Source organism: Microcaecilia unicolor, chromosome 5, assembly GCF_901765095.1.
Source record: "Microcaecilia unicolor chromosome 5, aMicUni1.1, whole genome shotgun sequence".
In the NCBI taxonomy this organism is placed as follows: domain Eukaryota; kingdom Metazoa; phylum Chordata; class Amphibia; order Gymnophiona; family Siphonopidae; genus Microcaecilia; species Microcaecilia unicolor.
The window spans coordinates 247,748,750-247,765,393 of record NC_044035.1 but is presented as its reverse complement, the minus strand read 5'-3'; the positions used below and the strand labels follow the sequence as shown (position 1 = coordinate 247,765,393).

General features: G+C 43.8%; 1 protein-coding gene across 8 annotated transcripts in view; it reads left to right on the top strand.

Annotated features, from left to right (window-relative positions):
* Window positions 1-16,644, top strand: part of LOC115470623 (fatty acid amide hydrolase-like) — a 95,211-nt gene that overhangs the window by 54,750 nt on the left and 23,817 nt on the right. For all 8 annotated transcript variants that reach the window (XM_030203939.1, XM_030203938.1, XM_030203933.1 and 5 more), the window contains 6 exons: window positions 1,562-1,624; window positions 2,131-2,208; window positions 2,580-2,668; window positions 7,405-7,441; window positions 14,102-14,250; window positions 14,431-14,493. In XM_030203939.1, coding sequence (XP_030059799.1) covers window positions 1,562-1,624; window positions 2,131-2,208; window positions 2,580-2,668; window positions 7,405-7,441; window positions 14,102-14,250; window positions 14,431-14,493 — 479 coding nt within the window. The remainder of the gene's footprint in view (window positions 1-1,561; window positions 1,625-2,130; window positions 2,209-2,579; window positions 2,669-7,404; window positions 7,442-14,101; window positions 14,251-14,430; window positions 14,494-16,644) is intronic.

Below are 16,644 nucleotides of genomic sequence, written 5' to 3'. Positions count from 1 at the left end.
CTTAGTGGAAATTTGTAGGTCGGCCACTTGGTCGTCAGTGATACATTCTCTAGAATCGATGTGTCAGGAGGCAGCTTTCGGAGCTTCGGTCATAGCTGCAGGGGCCTCGATTTCCAGCCCCACTTGAGGACTGCTTTGGTATATCGCACAAGTCTCTGGATTGATCTGTGGGACGCAGTGGAAGGTAAAATTAGGCCTTACCTGATAATTTTCTTTCCATTAGTCCCAGATCAATCCAGAGGCCCACCCTAATTTTTTCTATGTGTGTTTTGTTACATGTTTTCGCTATTTTGCGTTGTTTCCGGCATTTGATTTCTTTTTTTCAAAACAAAAAGAAAAAAAAAACAAAAGAGAAAAAACTTTTCCATATAGTGTTATGAAGTAGGTGGATTCTGTTTTAGAAGTTTGTAGTGTCTTTGTTCTCCTTCAAGAGCGGTTGAGACGCCTACTTGGCATTTGTAGAGACAAGAGAGGAATTTCTTGTTTGATTTATCTGTTTCTTCCACTGCTTTGGTATCGACAATACTGAGGTTCTGGCAGCTGCACGTGACCACTTATACCAAACCTCTGGCGTTCTCTCTATCTCCACCTGCTGGTAGAGGGACATAACCCACAAGTCTCTGGCTTGATCTGTTGGGACTAATGGAAAGAAAATTATTAGGTAAGGCCTAATTTTACCATGAGCAATAAGCAATTACATCCTGAAAACCTGACCCATGTTCTAAATCTAAAATCCCTTCCCTTCCTACTGTCCTATTCTACAATTTTTTTTTCTATTTTGTTTTTCAGCCATCAGAAGCAGAACAAGTAATAAGCCAACTCAGTAGCTTAGTGGCAGTGCAGCCCAGGGTCATGCTAAGGATCTTGAATTTGTTTCTTTGCTGGGGTCTGTTGCTTCCTGGGTCAGCCTCAGATGCTGTAGGGAGAGTGTTTACAGCTGCTGGGAAGAAGGAAGGGAGTCGGTCATTATATGAATGCCTAGTGGCTGGATTTAGGGCCCATGATTGCAGGATTCTAGAAGGATCCATGGTGCAATGGCCCCTGGATAAGTACTCATCACAATGATTGGACTAAAGTAAGTTGTGGGGGAAGGGGGAAGAAATCCTTGATAATTGCATAAAGGCTCCTGGTGGCAGATCCCAGTCCTGGTTCTGATTGAGCTGGAAACACAAATATTTGTGCCTGCCCCCCCCCCCCCCCCCCCCCCCCCCCCCCAGTAATCATATATAATGCTGCCAAGTTATACATGCATTGCAAAACAAAACCTCAAACAAAACATTTTTAGCATCTCGCTGCTCGCCTGTTCTACATGGCGATTTTCTGTTCTTCGTTGTGTAGGATGTGTGAGAGAGGTAATTTATTATTTTTTTTACTGTATTTGCATGCAGTGTGATTATAAAGCACTTTGGGCCACAGTTCTGAGAAAGAAGTTGCAATTCTGTTTTATGCATTCCAGTGTCTGAGCAGTTCTAGGACCTCCAAAATAAACCTTCGGGTTTCAGAGATATCATAATTGGCAGTACCGCCTGTGCTCACCCTTGTTTTATTTTCTTTCTGGTAGGGACATTTGGTCGAATCAGTGATCATGGCTCTCTTCCACTCTCCTATTCCACAGTCAGCCTTGGTAAGAGGGTAACAGGCGACATTTCAGGGATTTTTGTAAAGACGGGATGTAAAGGAGATTAACAGAAACATCTTAAATAAGCATACTGGGCAAACAGGTGAATTAGGAGCAGAAGGAATAAATGTTGGAGGTGGTGTTGAATGTACTGCAGGCAAAGAGGCCACACACACTCAAGAATGAGGCTAGGTTAGGGACACCTGTCTGTATGGGAGAGATTAATGTATTTCTTGCCTGTGCAAGGAACATTTACATTTACAATTTTTGTGCAAGTATACTAGTAAAAAATCTGAAAACTTCAGAGAATAGAGGTTACATTATCGGGGCAAGTGGATGGCAACCTACATTGGAGGTGCCACTGGCTCCTGGCCTAAATGTACAGTTTAATCATTAATGGCTTTCATGATGTTTCCTGTTAACTCCAAAAGAAATTTTATCTTTTAACATATGTGTCTTCTCATTCTGTTCTTAATTGTGTTTTGATCTCTTTTTTTTTTTTTACTTGATAGGCCCAATCACTACCTGTGTACTGGATGCTGCTATGGCCTATTCCTTGCTGGCAGGTCCAGATCCACAGTACCCATATGGTGAGTTAGAAACGATTTAGCTATTGCAGATTCTCTCACCACCTTCCCCCCCCCCCCCCCCCCCCAAAAAAAAATAAAAAATAAAAAAAAATTGTATGTGCAGTATGAGCTAGCTGGTTAATGTTGGCATGAATAACGTTTGCTGAGTACCAGGCATTAGATACTCATCTGGATCAGGAATGTTTGTTGTTAGCTTCTGCCTGTCATAGTTGGAAAAAATACTTGATTATTTATGGTTTTAGCAAAAGTTAGATTGGTGAATTTTGAGTCCATCCTCTCAAAATGGTTGGCGCAGATTACATAACAACATTCACTAATAAAACATTTGTTAGTCCTTGTACATGATTAGCACCTGTGCTTTCCTCCCACAGGATTAAACCAACCAGCACCATCTCTAGACAGAATCTTCTCTCCAGACCTGAAGGGCCTTACACTGGGAGTGGACTGGACCTTTTCAAAGGTACTTCTGTCAGTTCGCTTTTCCTGATCAACTGTGTCAAATTTTTTAGGTGTTTTATCTCTCAGGAGTGCTCACTTCTGCGCGTTTTTATACCATTCCTACTAGGGGTAAATTTAATAAATGCCGCTGGGATGATGTGTGCTGAGCATGAATTCTGTTGTGGAATACTAGCGTAAATCACGGTTTTGCGCCTAACCTTAGGAACGAGCACTTATATGTTATGGGCTGGTATAAGTGCTTGTGCCTAACTGTTGGCAGTTAGGCACATAACTCCAGTAACCTGTGCATGTAACACCCCTTACCCTTCCATGGTCATGCCCCCCTAGAAGTTGCATACAACAGAAATTGCATTTGCAGATTCTAGAATAGTGACCAAGTGCAGTTGAATGCAATTGCCAATTGGTGCCAGTTAACACCAATTTAGGCAAAAGTGAGCAGTTAACAGCCAATTTAATTAAGTTGTGCATGCAACTGGCCCTTTGCAACTGGCCTTATTACATAAATTGGGTGCCCATGTTTATAGCACCGAGTGTAAAGTTGGACACCCATGTTTATAGAATTAGGGGGTTATTGTCATGATTGGTGCACTGCCCCACTTGTGGTTATTTACCATGACATGATCCTCTAACCTCCACTGTGTTCAGTTTTTTGTTTGCTCAGGCTTGGTAGAATGGAACTTTCATTATGATATTTGACTTAAACCTCTCCTCCACATCACGTCCACGTTGCTCTCTCACTCTCCCATGTCCCGTGAGAGCAGTTGGTGTATTTTAGTACTCCAGATTTCCCCCATTCCCTGGCTTCATGAACACTATCTTTTCGGCCTCTGCCGAGCTGGGTTTAGGGTCTTGTTCCCATGTCCCGGCCTGTACCAGTTCTGTTGGGTCACGCACCATTCTGATGTATAGTTGGGAAGGGGATCCTGTTCGTATAGTGTGTTGCCATCTCTGCAAGAATACAGTGCTGCTGATCTAGGAGCAGATCAGGTTGTGGGTTTATTAGCAGACTTGCTTTTGGCTTCCCAACATTCTATTGTGGAAATGCAGGTTTGGCAGGTTATGATGTGTCTGACCCTGGTTATTTATTTATTTATTTATTTTATTGCATTTGTATCCCACATTCCCCCACCTATTTGCAGGCTCAATGTGGCTTACATAGATTTGTTAACATTGTCATTTCATGATATCAGATACAGTTAGTAATGTGTGACGATCAAGGAAGGGAAGAGAGAAGAAGGAGGAGAGTGATTAGGGTATTTATAGAAAGTGGGCGTTCATAATTGAGTGGTTGGTGAGGTGACTTAGTGAGGCTATTTGTTCTCAGTTGTAGGCCTTGTTGAAGAAGAATGTTTTCAGAGATCTTCAAAAAACAGTTGTTTCGTTGATTGTTTTCAAGTCTGTAGGTAATGCATTCCATAACTCCGTGCTCAAGTAAGAGAAGGTAGTGGCATGCATCAGCTTGTATTTAAGTCCTTTGCAGCTGGGGTAGTGCAGGTTGAGAAATTTGCGGGATGATTTTGTGGCGTTTCTGGGAGGTAGGTCCATGAGGTTTAGCATGTAGATTGGGGCGTCTGCATGAATGATTTTGTGTACAATCGTGCAGATCTTGAATGCAATGCGTTCTTTAAGTGGGAGCCAGTGGAGTTTCTCTCTTAGGGGTTTTGCGCTTTCATATTTAGTTTTTCCAAATATGATTCTGCTGGCCGTATTCTGGGCAGTTTGGAGTTTTCTGATTGTCTGTTCTTTGCACCCAGCGTACAGTGCATTGCAGTAGTCCAGATGACTTATTACCATTGATTGTGATTCAGTTCAAAGGACTTGCTGTAGGTTATTTGTACAGTGTCATGTGCTCAAAATCTCAGGGAGACTTTCCAGTAGTACTTTCTGCTATTGGCACTGTTAAAGTGCAGGTGGTTAAATATACATTGTTTAAAGCTGGGAGTTCTTAGAAATGTGTGAATCCAGTGAGCAGGTGAGTGTGTATCAGTGCTTTTTTTGTAGGAAAAAAGGTACTGGTACTCATGGACGGGGTAACCATCTATGGCTCCGCCCCTATGGTAGCCACACCCACAGTAGGCACACCCCTTATACCAGCCATGGCGCATAGAAACAGGTATCATTGACAATACTATACCAGTGTAGGAGAAAAAAATAACTTGTGATTTTTTATTAATTATAAATAATTTCTGTAAGGTGTTACGGCTGCAGTACCCAGTGCAAAATAAGACAGCAGATGTAAATTCTCAAATTGGACATATTCCAAACATAAAATGATTTTTCTACCTTTGTTGTCTGATGACTTTGTTTTTCTGATCATGTTGGTCCCAGTCTCTGATTCTGCTGCTCTCTATCTGCTCCCTTAACTCCACTTCCAGGGATTCCTTTTCATTTATTTCTTTACTTTCCTCCTTTCTTCTTCATTTCTTGCACTACATCTATAGGTAAAAGCTGGGTCCTCCGCAGACTTGACTGGAGGAGGCATAGAGTGGATCCAGTTTTTGCCTATTTTCTCCATCCATGTTCAGTTTTTCTTCTCTTCTTCTCTTTTCCCTCATCCCCGTCAGTATGCATCTCCTTCCCAGGGTCATAGCCAGACCTCGGCAGGAGGGGGGTCCAGAGCCCAAGGTGGGGGGGGGCACATTTTAGCCCGCCCTTCCCCCGCCACTTCCAACCACCGCCACAAGGTGCCTTTGCTGGCGGGGGTCCCCAACCTCCGCCAGCCAAAGTCGTCTCCGGCGCGTTTGCTGATCTGTGCTTCTTGACTCCTGATGTTCTGCACGTTCCTGCAAAACCAGGGGGGGCCAGGACTAAATCTGTGGGGGTCCATGCCCCCGTGGCCCCACCTAGCTACACCCCTGCTCCATCCATATGCATCTCCTTCCTCTCTCTTCCCTCTCATCTATCCATGTCCAGCATTTCTCCTCCCTCCTCCCCTCCATCCATGTTCATCTCAGTTCCTCTCTCTTTTCTCCCCTCCAGCCATGTCCAGCATTTCAACTCTCTCCACTCTCCTCCATCTGTGTCCAGAATTTCTCATCTCACCTAAATCCATGTGCCTCTCCTCCCCTGTCTTCCCTCCCCTCCATCCATGTCCAGCATTTCTCCTCTCCCCCTCCCCTCCATCCATGTTCATCTCACTTCCTCTCTCTTTCCTCCTTTCCATCCATGTCCAGCATTTCAGCTCACTCCCCTCGCCTCCATCTATATGCATCTCCTTCCTCTGTCTTCCCTCTCCTCCATCCATGTCCAGCATTTCTCCTCTCTCCCTTCCCCGCCATCCGTGTGCATCTCCTTCCTCTGTCTTTCCTTCCCTCCAACATTTCTCTTCCCTGCCCTCCATTCCAACCATGTCCAGCATTTCTCCTCTCTCCCCTTCATCCATGTGCATCTTCCTGTCTCCTCCATGTCCAGCATTTCTCCTACCCTCCCCTCCATCCATCCATCCATGTCCAGCAACTCACCTCTCTACCCTGCCCTCCCCTCCCATCCATGTCCAGTGATACTCCTTTGCCCCTATTCTTCCCTCCCATTCATGTCCAGCGATTCTCCTCTGCTCGCCTTCCATCTATGTCCAACGATTCTCCTCTCTCCCATGCCCTCCCCTCCATGTCCAGCGATACTCCTTTGCCCCCTATCCTCCCCTCCCCTCCATGTCCAGTGACTCGCCCCAGCCTCCACCTGCCCCCAAGTTCATTCCAACTCCAGCCCCACCTGCTCGACCTCAGCTCTCCAACTTTCTGTTCGTGCCCCCTGCATTGAAATCTTTTATTTTACCCGAAGTCGCAGTGGTGAACCGGCAGTGAAAGCACAGGCAGGCTCGCCTCCTCGCTTCCCTTCCCTCTCTCAGCGTCCCGCTCTCGCAGAAAGGAAATTACATCAGAGGAGGGCGGGACACTGAGAGAGGGAAGGGAAGCGAGGAGGTGAGCCTGCCTGCTGCTTTCACTGCTAGTTCGCCGCTGTGACTTCGGGTAAAAGATTTCAATGCAGGGCGGCACAAATGGAAAGTCGGGGAGCTGAAGGCGGGCAGGGGAGCCAGCCCTGAAAAAAAAAGATGCCGGTACGCTATACCAGCACAAAAAAAAGCACTGATGTGTATATACACTGGAGCACCACTCCTACTCTTTCTAGGTGGCAGGCAGAAGCCCAGACGCAGGTATCCGCTCTTTCAGCTTGTCGTTTGAAAACAGGGACGACCTGTTTTAAAGTGGGTTCTTCGGAAAGGGTAGAACTTGCTGCGGTCAGGAGGGGGCAGAGTCGGATGGAGGGGATAACTGCCACCAGTAAGGAAGAGTAGGTTCTCAAATTATTTCTCTAAATGTTTCTTGGCAATTATTACAAAAGTGAATACATGTGGCACAGGTAACTTGAGAAAACTACTCATAGACCAGTGCAGAGAACATCCCCCCCCCCCCCCCCCCCCCCGCCATGATTTCCAATGCAGCTCCCAGGTCAAAATATTTACCCACCCTATACACTTCCACGGAAGAATGAGTTCAGAAATCCAGCCTTTTTCATTGTGATCTTAACCCTTCATTGCCTAAAGTACAAACAGGGATGGGAAATACCTAGTATACCTGAATATAACACATTAACTACAACAGAAATAGTGAGCTAAATTCAAAATTTCCTTCCTTATGGGAAGTGAAAGTCCCCCTGCTGACCTGTGCTAGTCCGCATTGCAAACTGGAATGAGTATAATAAAGAAATGTTTCAGTCCTCTGTTTTACTCTCTTCCAGGCTTGTCATGCTGAAATCTTGGAGATTTATGAGAAAGGTATGAACCTTAGACAGTGTGTGTGATTCCTCTATGACATTTTCAGTTTCAAGTTCTACAGTTGAGCTCAAGGATGCAAAAGTGTGGAAATAATCTGTGAGAGGAAGCAGAGAGGGAAGGATGACTTCAGCCATAGAGGATCCCATCTCCCTTCCAGTGAAATGCTTCCTGTTCTGTCAAGCTCTCTGAACAGGGTAGACTACCTGAGCAAAGAGGCTAAGTAGGGAAGAAGACATTCTTTATAATGCTACCTTTTTTATTTAACTGCATAAATCCTGTGCATTCAAAGTTTGATCTAGGCTCCTGCTTTTGGAAGTGATCTGAGTCCCCAGTTCTTAAAGAAGGAGAATAATAGTGGACCAAGTACTTTCCCTCCCTTCTGTCGCTGCTGTATGAGTGTATTTGCACTTAATAAAAATCTCTTTAGTACCTTGGTATCCACTTCAGTCCTCGAGGGCTGTTGACTGGGTCAAGTTTTCAGGATGTCCCTAAGGTACATGCATTACACAATATTTATTAATAGGTACCTAAATTTCCATATAATTATATCCATATCAACATATAAATCTTGTATAATTATTTTATATTCAACAAACTTTATTCATATCAAAATATACGTTATTTTTTTTCTAAAAATGTTTAAATCAACACTCATACTCAAGCACTCCCCTTCTCTAACATACCCATTCACTCTTGCACACCTCATAATCCATTCACAACTGTTCAGTTTTCCTAAAACTATTAACACTTCTCTATTAATATAAAGTGACCCAAGTTATATCATATGCTCCTTCTATAAGGACCAGTTCAATTTTCTCTTTCAAAACATTTTGTACATGAATTTATCAGAGCTTGATTATGATTGAAAATATTAATAGAGAAGTAATACATTAGTAGAGAAGAAATACATAAGTGTTAATTGTTTTACGAGAACTGTACTGTTCATGGATTATGAGGTGTGCAAGAGTGAATGGGTATGTTAGAGAAGGAGAGTGTTTGAGTATGAGTGTTGATTTAAACATTTTTATAAAAAAATAACGTATATTTTGATATGAATAAAGTTTGTTGAATATAAAATAATTATATGTGGGGGTTTTTTTAATGAAATTTTTTTATTAAATTCAGAGATGAAAATACAACCAAAATATCTACAAAATGCAAAAAATACAAACTGTATAAGTCCAGTACACTGGACAAAAAAAATAAGCAAGTAACCACCAAATTCACCTACAAAAAAGGTACAACACTGAAACTTCAATTTTAGTAAAGCATTTCAAAGTTAAAGAACCACCTGAACACAACTGACCCCTCGCCACCCTGCCCAAAACAAACACAGCCTTTTCACGAACCCCAGTCATGCAGCTCATCAACACAAGAGGTTGCGCTTGGTCAGGTATAAGAAGGCAAGTTCAAGTGAGTAGTTTTGCCAAGGGATGCCACACCTACTTTTTTTAACCAGCCACTAATCCATGATATGGCACTCATATCCCATTACTTTTTTTTTTTAACTTTATTAGAAACAAGCAATTGAAAATGGATATTCTGTAAAACATCAAAATAGCCTGCCGTCTTATCATCACATTCCCCACCTCTTCCCCGCCCTCATACAGCCAAGACAAACAAGCCCAGTAAAGTTGGTTCCAGTACAAAAACCCTAACCATATCAAGTACTGCCATGGAAGCCTTAAAAGAAAAAATCATGGGAGTGCAGTGGGTGACCCTGTTCCAAGCATCTGCTGGTGGTGGTAGCTGTCCTAAATCTTATGGAAAGGAAGCACTTGTCCATTTTGGATGACAGTAAGCTTAGTCATTTGATATAGTTCATTTTGCAAAGGACCATGTCCAGAGTAGGTGCAGACGGTTGTTGCCAAGAAGCTGCTAGCCGAGAAGAAACTGGTAGCTATTCTATGGTGTCCTTTCTTCATACCTATGGGCTTAAAATGGGCAAGCAATACTCAGCTTGAACTGTGTAGGCTATCTGCAGAACCTGCTGAAGGGTCTGCTGAACAGACTTCCAAAAGGGTTGTATCACTGGACAGGTCCACCAAATATGGTACATATCCCCTCTCAAGCCACAATTCCTCCAGTTCCAGTTTTAAATATCTGGCTGAGGTGATGTGGGGTGTAGTACTATCAATATAACATTTTATAACATTTTCCACTAAGCTACTAGCAATCGATACCTTGAACAAATGCGAAAAAGTAATTTCCCATTGATTTGCTTCCCATTGTTTCCCCAGGTCTCTTTCCCATTCATGGACATAATACATGATAGTGTGTTTGAAAGAAGCAATGCTTTATACAATCTCATAATACTTCCCTGAGTTGTTCCCTCCCTCTTTAATGCCTTCTTGAGGGAAGTATGTACTAAACAAAGCTCCTTCCCCCCTCCCCCGGTGCCCTACGTGTAATAAAATGTTGCAACTCATCCTGCAATTCAGAAAAAGGTATAAATTCCCTCTGTTCCCATATCTGGCCCGAAGTTCAGAGCCCCTGCTGTTCCCATCTTGTATAGGTGAAATCCAAGCAACTCAGATGGAAGGCCTAGGCATAGCGTATAGCCGTTTGTTAAAAAAAAAAAAATAAAATAACGCCGATCAGGAAAAAATCTATCCTTCACTGAGCTCCCTGTGCAAAGAGGGAAGCCTAGCCTAGGCTAGGCCAGGTGGGACTGTCTGTACTAGTGCATTTAGGTCTTTCCTTGGAAGCCACGTCACCACCCAAAGTGAACTATTGCCCATCCAAGATTGCTCAAGGCGTACCCAAACTTTAGAAGTCTGAGTGAGCCATTCTACCAGTATATACAATTGAGCAGCCTAGAAGTACACTTTAAAATTGGGAACTCCCATGCCCCACTTAGTTTTAGGTTGATATAAAATGTATCTGTGGACCCTCAGAGCGTCTCTTCCAGATATAGGTAAAAGCCCTTTTGTGTAATCGAGTAAAGAACACCTCAAGTATGGGCAGGGGAAGCACCATAAACAGAGTAGCTTTGACAAAAGCATCATTTGGCCTGTCCAAGAAATATTTAGACCTTCCCATCTGTCCAGATCTGCAAATAGTTCTCTTAATTTGGAAGGAAAGATGGCATCATATAATTTATCAATAGTGGGGGTGATGTTAACCCCTAGGTAACGAATCCACTGAGTAGCCCAATGAAAAGGAAATTGCTGCTGCAAAATGGCAGCCTCTGCCTGGTGGTCTAATGTAATATTGAGAATCTCAGACTTATGCATATTCATTTTAAAGCCTGATACCTGACCATAAGAGTGTAACAAGTCCACCAGACAATCAATGGAGTCCCTAGACCTAGTCAGGGTGAGCAAGATATCATCTGCAAATGGTAGAATCTTATTCTCTTCAAGACCCTGAAAGGCTCCCCTGGAAGGATCCGAATCAGACTTGCTAGGGTAACAATGCACAACCCTTCCTAGTGCCTTGATATAGAGCAAAAGCATGTGTGCAAGCCCCATTAATTTTAAGACTACCCAGTGGATTGGTGTAGATTAGCTGTAACCAGTGCATATATTGCTTCCCCCCCCCCCCAGTGGCGTAGCCAGACTGCCAATTTTGGGTGGGCCTGGACCCAAAGTGGGTGGGCACAAAATTTTCTCTCTAGCCCCCCCCCCCCCCCCCCCCCCCAGCAAAATGTAGTCACACTCAGATGCATTTGTCACACAGGGTAAAGTGCTGCTTTTCAGTGCATCAGATTTCAGACAATTTATTTAATAGCCTTAACACCCTTTTCAGTGAGCTTTCAGAGGCCAAAACCTCCTGCCTCAGGTCAGTATAATGCTGTTACGGTATCCTCTCCTGACCTAAGGAAGGAAGTATTGGTCTCTGAAACTTTATTAACACCATATTACTTTATCCTAAATTAAAAATAAAATTATTTTCTTTACCTTTGTTGTATGGCCATTTACTTTTTCTCATTGTGTTGCTCCCAGTCTCTAGATTCTGCTTTCCTTCGTTTTCGCTTGACTCTTCTGCCAGGGTTTCCTGGCCATTTGTCATTTTTCTCTCCTTTTTCTTTGCTTTCTTCATATTTTTCTGCCTCTCTCTGTGTCCAGATTTAATTCATTCTTACTATCCATTCTTTAATTCCTTCATCTACTTATGGCTTTTCATCTTTTCTCACCCTTGTTCTCCCCATGCCCCTTCCTCTTATTCTCCAATCTTTCACTACTCCCCCTTTCCATGCAGCAGCTCTCCTCTTTCTCTCCCCATCCTTCCAGTGTCTCCTCTCTCTCTCCCCATCCTTCCAATAGTCTCCCCTCTTTCTTTCTGCATCCTTCCATCCAGTGTACCTCTTTCTCCCTACCCTTCCATCCAGCGTCTTCCCTCTTTCTCTCCCCATCCTTCCACCCATCTACCCTCTCTCCTGATCCTTCCATCTAATGTCTCTCTCCCTCCTTCTAACCAGTGTCTATCTCTCTACCCTTTTCTGTTCAGTGTCCCTTCTCTCTCCACATCCTTCCACTCTCCCCTTTTTCTCTGCATCCTTTCATCCATCTCCCCTCTTTCTCTGCCATCCTCCCATCTGTTTTCCCTCTTTCTCTCCCCATCCTCCGTTTTCCCTCTTTCTCTGCCATCCTCCCATCTGTTTTCCCTCTTTCTCTCCACATCCTTCCATTGTCCCTCTTTCTCTGCCATCCTCCCATCTGTTTTCCCTCTTTCTCTCCCCATCCTTCCATTTTCCCTCTTTCTCTGCCATCCTCCCATCTGTTTTCCCTCTTTCTCTCCCCATCCTTCCATTTTCCCTCTTTCTCTGCCATCCTCCCTTCCATTTTCCCTCTTTCTCCCCATCCTGCCATCTGTTTTCCCTCTTTCTCTCCCCATCCTTCCATTTTTCCCTCTTTCTCTGCCATCCTCCCATCTGTTTTCCCTCTTTCTCTCCCCATCCTTCCATTTTCCCTCTTTCTCTGCCATCCTCCCATCTGTTTTCCCTCTCCCATTCAGGCCCACCAGCCCCAGCTCCCATTGCCGGCCACTGCTGCTTTTCCTGATGAGCAGCAGGGCCGGCGCTACAAAAAGAAGAAGCGCTCAGCTGACTGAGCTGAGCGCCAACGCGTCGCTAACCCGACGAGAAAAAATGTTTTAAAAAAAACGCGGCACTGCAGGCAGCCTCGAAGCATTGGCTGCTGGCTCTGCAGGCTTCTTCCGTCTCTTACATCACTGCCAGGGGAAGTGATGTAAGAGACGGGAGGAGCCTGCACAGAGCCAGCAGCCAATGCTTCGAGGCTGCCTGCAGTGCCGCATTTTTTAAAAAACATTTTTTCTTGTCCTTAGCGACGCGTTGGCGCTCAGCTCAGTCAGCTGAGCGCTTCTTCTTTTTGTAGCGCCGGGCGCCGGCCCTGCTGCTCATCAGGAAAAGCAGCAGTGGCCGGCAATGGGAGCTGGCGCTGGCACTGGGCGGGCCTGGGCTGGAATTGGGTGGGCCTGGGCCCACCCAGGCCCACCCGTAGCTACGCCCCTGCCCCCCCCCCTCCCCAGCAATGACATAGTACCTTAAGCAAAAAAGGCCAGTACACTCGATCAAAAGCTTTCTCTGCATCAAGAGGAAGCAGAAGCTTCAGGTTATTCTCTACCTTAGCCTGATATATTAGATGAAGTGTTTTACAAATATTATCAAATGTCTGGTGTCCTTGAATAAACCCGGCCTGGTCTTCATGAATGAGCCTGGGCAGGCACCTCTGAGGCAAGTGGCCAAGATTTTTATAAAAAGCTTATAATTGGTATTTAGAAGAGAAATATGGTAGGCCAATAGGATGCACATAACAGAGGATCTCTCCCAGGCTTAGCAAGAACAGAAATCAACGCCAGTCGCCAAGATAAATGGAGCTCAGGCAGTTCCGCCAATGTGTTAAATACATGAAGTAATCGTATCCCATGACTTTTTAATTTCCTGAGGAGCCTCTCAAGAGGGGCTTTGTCAACTGCCTTCTGAAAAATCCAAATACACTATGGGGCTCTTTTTCAAAGCACTTAGACAGTCTGCTCCATATGTTATTATGGAACTTTGTAAGTCTAAGTGCTTTGAAAATATGCCACTATATCATCTGCTTTTCCTTTTATGTTTCAACTGTTTTTTATTATGCAATAAATTGGTGTCAAAAAAGAACAATATTGCAGATACAGTTACAGGCAGCACAACCCAAGGAGAGTGCAAAGTGTTATATATCACAAGGACAATCTTGCATACTATTCAGCACCCCAATTGGTGTAACTGAGGTGCTCTCTCCTGAGTTGAGCCCTATGTGAGATAATTAAATGTGATTTATATATAAGGTATATACATGAGAGAGCTGCATATAGACATGCAGATCTTTATCTTGGCTGTTAGTTAAGATCCTGAAAATCTGACCTTTTGGTGCCCTTGAGGACTGGAAATAAATACCACTACTCTAGTATGTTCCCCAATGTCACGTCTGCTCTTTTTTTGGGTGGCACTTCTCATATACTGCACAAACTATCAACATCCTGCCTATCCACTTACCTGTTACCTGTCCATTTGGGGTGTGCATGTAAATTACTTCCCTGTTTTACCTTACCCACACAGTGTATTAAGAAACACATGTAAAATTGTTATGCCCATAAAGCTATCTGAATCTGAAAAAACTTTTCTCTCTTTCACCACCCCCTGCAACCTTCCTTGAGCAGCTGTGGCATATTTGAGGCACTTAGGTGCCTCTGTTGTGGATATTTCCATCCCAGAGCTGGAAGCAATAAGTGTGGCCCACGTGATCTGTATTATGAGTGAGATGAGAGACTGCCTGCACTCTGATTTTAATAACCACTACCATGAAATGGTAAGAGCCAAGTATCTTCCCTCATACCATTATCTATCTTTGCCAGATGCTGCCCTCCCTCTCCCCAGCTACCTTTCCTACCCTCTTTTCCCCCATGTGTTGCATAAGACACAAGTAGTTCTTCAGCTGGAAAACACAGACAAAAAAACCTTAACAATGATCTGATCATCTTTTCTTTAGAATCTGGAGACTCGAACCAGCCTGGCCTTGGCTTCCCAGTTCACAGCTGTGGATTACATTCATGTGAGTGGTGCATCTGGTTCTCACCCACAATCATAACTGAAAAAGGGAGTGGAGGAGAAGTAAGTAGGCCATACAGGAAGCACAGATCAAGGTGGGATTAGCCTTTAGACTTTTTGGAATGACTAGGGCAGTGGGAACATTACCATTTCTCCTTGCATACATGACAGCATGCAGATACATCGCCCCTCTGACAGCTCAAATTGGATTTTCCCCAAGTCCATCTTAATAATGGCTTATGGACTTTTCTTTTAGGAAGCTATCCAAACCTTTGTTTTTTAACCCCGCTAAGCTAACTGCTTTTACTACATTCTCTGGCAAAGAATTCCAGAGTTTAATTAAACGTTGAGTAAAGAAATATTTTCTCAGATTAGTTTTAAATTTACTACTTTGTAGCTTCATTGTGTGCCCCCTAGTCCTAGTATTTTTGGAAAGAGTAAACAAGCAATTCATGTCTACCCATTCCACCCCACTCATTATTTTATAGACCTCTATCATATCTCCCATCAGCCATCTTTTCTCCAAGCTGAAGAGCCCTAGCCGCTTCAACCTTTCCTCATACCAAGTAACACCATTGAATATTCAAGCATCCTTGAATGCCTAGACCCAATACCCGGGGAATACCCAGCTGATCGATCATGGACCAACTTTGACTTAATTTCAGTAGACGAACTCACACACTGGCTCAAAAAATATGCCAAATCTCAGTGCAAACTTGACATTTGCCCCACCAGCCTACTTAGAGCTGCACCCAAACAATTTAAAAAAGACCTCATGAACCAAGTAAACTATAGACTCCTACATGGTCTCTTCCCCACGGAAAATGGAAACATATTACTCACGTCGTTGCCAAAAGATACCAAGAAAAGCACAATGGACTTAACTAACTACCGACCAGTCGCCTCTATCCCACTCACTACAACGTTGATGGAAGGCATAGTGACAAAGCAACTCACGGATTACCTGACCAAATGCTCAATACTACACGAATCACAGTCAGGATTCCGATCAAATCATAGCACTGAAACCGTACTAGTGTCTGCAATGAACTCCTTCAAAAAAACAATTGCAACCGGCAAGAACATACTCATATTACAATTCGACATGTCTAGTGCCTTCGACATGGTGGATCATGAAATACTATTACACATACTAGAATACTTCGGAATCGGAGGCCCAGTTCTTAAATGGTTTAAAGGATTCCTCACCACTAGATCCTACCAAGTTATAACGAATACTGCCAGATCACAGCCTTGGACACCGGAATGTGGAGTCCCTCAAGGATCCCCCCTTTCACCTACAATCTTCAACCTAATGATGATACCACTAGCCAAACTCCTTGCCAATCAAAACTTTAACCCCTACATATATGCTTATGACGTCACAATCTACATCCCGTTTAAGAAGGACTTAAACGAAATAACCAACAAGATCAACCAGAGCTTCCAGATCATGCACTCATGGGCGGACTCATTCCGGTTAAAGCTCAACGCAGAAAAAACCCAATGCCTAGTTCTCACTTCCCAACACAATACAAACAATTACTCCACTATAACCACACCTCACTGCACACTTCCTATCTCTGAAGACCTGAAACTTCTCGGAGTCACCATTGATCAAAACCTCACACTCGACACCCACATGAAGAACACAACGAAAAAAATGTTCCAATCGATGTGGAAACTCAAAAGAATTAAACCTTTTTTCCCAAGAAACATCTTTCGCACCCTAGTACAGTCACTAGTTATAAGCCACCTGGACTACTGCAACGCTCTGTACGCAGGCTGTAAAGAACAGACCATTTAAAAACTCCAAACAACCCAAAACACGGCAGCTAGACTCATTTTTGGAAAACCTAAATATGAAAGTGCGAAGCCCCTAAGAGAGAAACTACATTGGCTTCCGCTCAAGGAATGAATTGAGTTCAAAATCTGCACAACCGTGCACAGAATCATTCACGCAGATGCCCCACTTTATATGCTAAACCTAGTGGACCTACCACCCAGAACGCCAAAAGATCGGCTCGCACATTCCTAAATCTGAATTCCCCAGCTGCAAAGGAGTGAAATACAAACAGGCTTATGCTACGACCTTCGCATACAAAAGCACACAGGTCTGGAATGCGCTACCCAAGACCCTGAAAACCATGAACAA